This window comes from Vulpes vulpes, chromosome 5 (genome assembly GCF_048418805.1).
Source record: "Vulpes vulpes isolate BD-2025 chromosome 5, VulVul3, whole genome shotgun sequence".
In the NCBI taxonomy this organism is placed as follows: domain Eukaryota; kingdom Metazoa; phylum Chordata; class Mammalia; order Carnivora; family Canidae; genus Vulpes; species Vulpes vulpes.
Genome location: NC_132784.1, coordinates 76,917,812 through 76,923,423, shown reverse-complemented (window position 1 = coordinate 76,923,423; position 5,612 = coordinate 76,917,812). Strand labels below are relative to the sequence as shown.

The 5,612-nt window shown below is 41.8% G+C and overlaps 1 protein-coding gene across 1 annotated transcript; it reads right to left on the bottom strand.

Moving 5' to 3' along the window:
• Nucleotides 1-457: 457 nt before the first annotated feature.
• LOC112930615 (olfactory receptor 8K3-like) lies at nucleotides 458-1,408 on the bottom strand. The gene has a single exon (XM_026012957.2). It carries the CDS (start codon nucleotides 1,406-1,408, stop codon nucleotides 458-460), a length of 951 nt encoding a protein of 316 aa, XP_025868742.2.
• Nucleotides 1,409-5,612: the final 4,204 nt, after the last annotated feature.

Below are 5,612 nucleotides of genomic sequence, written 5' to 3'. Positions count from 1 at the left end.
GGGTTAAATGTTAGTTCTTAAGGCAGACATTGTTGATTATTCATTGATGTGCATATTCCTTACACAAAGAACATTAAGTTCCATCTTCTCTGTGCCATTTGCCAGTATGGTGGGCATATTTATTTCATATTTAATAAAAGACATAAAATAACTATGAAAAAAATATTATCACGGTGTGATGTATTTAAAAGAAAACAAACAGAGCAAACCAAAACTTGCCTTCAGTTGCAAAATAAGTACTTGGTAATGTGGGAACAGTGGTCTGGACTTGTCTTAGCACTTAAACCAAAGCTGGTATGAGAAGAATGATCACTACTGGAATACCTATGAGTCGAAAACAGGAAAAGTATTTCTACCTTTCCACGACTTCTACACATTACTCCTTTCTAAGGCCAATGACATGTCCTAAACAGAAGTCTGTAACCTATTTTATTACAGGTACTGCCTATATTGAACTCTACATAGGCGGTTTATGCAGGTTTTTCCATATTCTATGCAGGGCATCTTTTACCTCTTTGTTCCTTAGGCTGTAGATAATGGGATTCAGCATAGGGATTATCAAAGTGTAAAATATAGAGGCAATTTTATCAGTATCAAAGGAATGACTGGATTTGGGCTGCACGTACATGAAGAAGAGAGTGACATACAATACAACAACCACCGTCAGGTGGGATCCACAGGTGGAGAAGGCCTTGTGCCTGCCCTCTGCAGAGTTCATCCTAAAGATGGCCATAAGGATGAGGATGTAGGACACAAGCACTATGAGAAGGGAGGAAATCAAATTAAATGCTGAAAAGATCAGTATTATCAACTCAATGTCACGTGTGCTTGAACACAGCAAAGTTAACAAAGGAAGATTGTCACAGTAAAAATGTCTAATGACATTATGTCCACAGAAGGATGACATAAAAATCTTGATGGTGATTATCAGAGAGAGACAGGCACTGTAGACATAAGGGATTGCTACTAGCACCCAGCACACCCTTTGTGACATAACAACGGTGTAGAGCAGAGGGTTACAGATGGCCACATAACGGTCATAGGCCATTGCTGACAGAATGAAAAGCTCACTGATGATGAACAAGATGAAGAAAGCCAGCTGGGTAGCACACCAGTTATAGGGGATTGTATTTTGATCAGCTACAAAATTTACTAACATTTTGGGTGCCACAGCTGATGAGTATCCAAGATCAATGGAAGCCAGGTGTCTGAGGAAGAAGTACATGGGTGTTTGGAGCCTGGAGTCCACCTTGGTGAGGATGATCATGCCCAGGTTGCCCACCACTGAAACTGTGTAGATGATGAGGAAAAGCCCAAAGAAGGGAGCCTGCAGCTCAGGACGGTCGGTGATTCCCATTAGGATGAATTCTGTTAACACTGTTAGATTTTGTCTGTTCATCCAGGTCATTAAACGAAATTGCTGTGGGAACAACCATCACAAGAGTCATTGGGTATCAGGAGACAACATCTGTGGATCAGATTGGTCTAATTTTTTAGATGGGTTAATTTAAATAAGACTCACCTCCATCACTGAACCTGGCACCAAAAATAAGAGGTGTTGGCAGTGGTGGTGCCTGTGGAGATGCCTGGACCTGCAAGATTTCCCAGAATTACTTCTGTCAGCTTGCTAAAGAAGGAGTAGGAGAGGGAGCTTACTTTTAAGGTTGTTCAGTGGACTGATATAGGCAAGTTGGCAAAGAGTACGGTCCCTAAGTCACCTGTCCCCACCAACTTACCTAGATAACTTTCAAATCATCCCAAAAACCTACGAATTCAGCCTGAGATTTAAAGAGACAACAGCTTAAATGCTACAGTGAGGAGAGTTTGTACTTCTATCAAGGTAGGAAGATGGACAAAAAAATAAAGAAATAAAAAAGCATCCAAGGGGGAGGGGCCCTGTGAGGAACTGGCTAAGGCAGAGCAGCGAGTGTCCCCAGGACAGGAAAGCCCAGACCCGGAGAAGCAAGAGCTTCACCAATCTTCCCAGACAGAAAGGCGCTAGCAGGGACCTCGGGCAGGATCCCAGGAGGGGCGGGGATGCCCTCAGGCTCCCAGGAGCACTAACAGAGGACCTGCGTCTGGGGGAGAGAGTCCCACACACCTCGGCCGAGCTCCCTAAAGGGCTGCAGCATGCCCGGCAGGGGGCCTGGGAGCAGCTCAGAGGCAGCTCTGCAGGGAGGGGGCTGCGGGACCCTGGAGCTCAGGGCGCCGGGGGACACAGCCCTGGATCCGGCACTCCCCTGGGACAGGCAAATGCCAGGAGGACACAGGGCAGCAAGGACACTCCTGCGGCAGGGTGCCCTGAGCTGTGCAGGTCATCTAGGACCCTGTGGACTGGGAGCTGCAGTAGTTACTGTGGGAGCTGACTCCAGAGCTGGACAGCTAGCCACCACCACTGTTTTTGTTCCTCCTGGTGTCACCTTGTACCTGGGACTGAGCAGGGGCGCCACAGGATAGACAGCTCCCACTGAGCCATGCACCTGACAGGGGGCTGGGCAGCTCCCCCAGGTGCACACACCTCAGAATCAGCACAGCAGTCCCCTCCCCCAGAAGACCAGCTGGAACAACAGGGGAAGAGAAAGTCCTTAACCAAGCAGCACTGGAAAGTTCCAGGGGAAGTCGAGGGATTTACAGTATATAGAATCAGAGGATTCTCCCCTTTGTTTTTTGTTTACTATCCAAGAGACTTCATGAGTGCAGAATTTAGATCTAATCAGAAATTAGATCTAATCTAAATTTAAAATCAATTAAATGAGATGCAATCCAAACTGGAGGTCCTAACAATGAGGGTTAACAAGGTAGAAGAACAAGTGAGTGACATAGAAGACAAGTTGAAGGCAAGGAAGGAAGCTGAGGAAAAAAGAGAAACACATTAAAAGATCATGAGAATGGGTTAAGGGAAATAAATGACAGCCTCAGAAGGAAAAATCTATGTTTAATTGGGATTCTAGAGGGTGCCGAAAGAGACAGAGGATCAGAAAGTGTATTTGAACAAATCATACCTGAGAACTTCCCTACCTTGGGAAGGGAAACAGGCATTCATACCCAGGAGATAGAGAGATCCCCTGCTAAAATCAATAAAAACTGCTCAACACTTCGACATTTAATAGTGAAACTTAAATTCTAAAGATAAAGAGAAGATCTTTAAAGCAGCAAGAGATTCCTAACCTTTATGGGGAGAAGTATTAGGTTAACAGCAGACCTCTCCACAGAGACCTGGCAGGCCAGAAAGGGCTGGCAGGATATATTCAGGATCCTAAATGAGAAGAACCTGCAGCCAAGAATACTTTATCCAGCAAGGCTCTCATTCAGAATAGAAGGAGTGATAAAGAGCTTCCTAGGTAGGCAGAAACTGAAGAATATGTGACCACCAAACCAGCTCTGCAAGAAATATTAAGTTGGATTCTGTAAAAGAAAGAGGAAGACCAAGAAAACAATCCACGAAAACAGGGAATGAATAGGTATTATGATGACACTAAATTCATATATTTCAATAGTAACTCTGAACGTGAATGGGCTTAATGACCCCATCAAAAGGTGCAGGGTTTCAGACTGGATACAAAAGCAAGACCCCGCTATTTTCAGTCTACAAGAGACTCATTTTAGACAGAAGGACACCTACAGCCTGAAAATAAAAAGTTGGAGAACCATTTACCATTCAAATGATCCTCAAAAGAAAGCAGGGGTAGCCATTCTTATATCAGATAAATTAAAGTTTATCCCAAAGACTGTAGTAAGTGATGAAGAGGGACACTATATCATACTTAAAGGATTTATCCAACAAGAGGACCTAACAACCTTCAATATTTATGCCCCAAATGTGGGAGCTACCAAGTATATCTATCAATTAATAACCAAAGTTAAGACATACTTAGATAATAATACACTTATACTTGATGACTTTAATGTAGCATTTTCTACAATCTATAGATATTCTAAGCACAACATCTCCAAAGAAACAAGAGCTTTAAATTATACACTGGACCAGATGGATTTCTCCAATATTTACATAACTTTACATCCAAATGCAACTGAATACACATTTTTCTCAAGTGCACGTGGAACTTTCTTCAGAATAGACCACATACTGGGTCACAAATCAGGTCTTAAATGATACCAAAAGATTGGGATTGTACCCTGCATATTTTCAAACCATCATGCTTTGAAACTAAAACTAAATCACAAGAAGAAATTTGGAAGGATTTCAAACACATGGAGGTTAAGGATCATCCTGCTAAAAGATGAAGGTGTCAACCAGGAAGTAGAGAAGAATTTAAAAGATTCATGGAAACTAGTGAGAATAAAGATACAACTGTTCAAAATCTTTGGGATACAGCAAAAGCAGTCCTGAGGGGGGGGATATATCACAATAGAAGCATCCATCCAAAAACTAGAAAGAATGCAAATACAAAAGTTAACGTTGCACCTAAAGGAGCTGGAGAAGGAACAACAAATAAAACCTTCACCCAGCAGAAGAAGAGAGTTAATAAAGATTCGAGCAGAACTCAATGAAATAGAGACCAGAAGAACTGTGGAACAGATTAACAAAACCAGGAGTTGGTTCTTTGAAAGAATTCATAAAATAGATAAACTATTAGCCAGCCTTATTAAAAATCATAGAGAAAAAACTCTAATAAAATCATGAATGAGAAAGAAGAGATCACCACCAATACCAAGGAAATACAAATGATTTTAAAGACTTATTGTGAGCAGCTATATGCCAATAAATTAGGAAATCTAGAAGTAATGGACGCATTTCTAGAAAACCACAAACTACCAAAACTGAAACAAGAAGAAATAGAAAACCTGACCAGGACAATAACCAGGGAGGAAATTGAAGCAGTCATTAAAAACCTCCCAAGACACAAAAGTCCAGGGCCAGATGGCTTCCCAGGGGAATTCTATCAAACGTTTAAAGAAGAATCCATACCTATTCTACTAAAGCTGTTCTGAAAGAAAGAAATGGAGTACCACTAAACTCATTCTATGAGGCCAGCATCACATCAATTCCAAAACAAGACAAAGACCCCAAAAAGGAGAATTATAGATCAATATCCCGGATGAACACAGATGCAAACATTCTCAACAAGATACTAGCCAATTGGATCCAATAGTACATTAAGAAGATTATTCACCATGACCAAGTGGGATTTATCACTGCGATGCAAGGCTGGTTCTACACTGGTAAAGCAATCAATGTGATTCATCATATCAGCAAGAGATAAACCAAGAACCATATAATCCTCTCAATAGATGCAGAGAAAGCATTTGACAAAATACAGCATCCATTCCTGATCAAAACTCTTCAGAGTGTAGGGATAGAGGGAACATTCCTCAGCATCTTAAAAGCCATCTACGAAAAGCCCACAGCAAATATCATTCTCAATGGGGAAACACTCGGAGCCTTTACTCTAAGATCAGGAATAAGACAGGGATGTCCACTCTCACCACTGTTATTCAACATAGTACTTGAAGTCCTAGCCTCAGCAATCAGACAACAAAAAGAAATAAAAGGCATTCAAATTGGCAAAGAAGAAGTCAAACTATCCCTCTTCACAGATGACATGATACTGTATGTAGAAAACCCAAAAGCCTCCACCCCAAGATTGCTA

What these genes read in the sequence shown, in the direction of transcription:
- LOC112930615 (XM_026012957.2), bottom strand. Translation starts at nt 1,408, where the DNA reads ATGACCTGGATGAACAGACAAAATCTAACAGTGTTAACAGAATTCATC.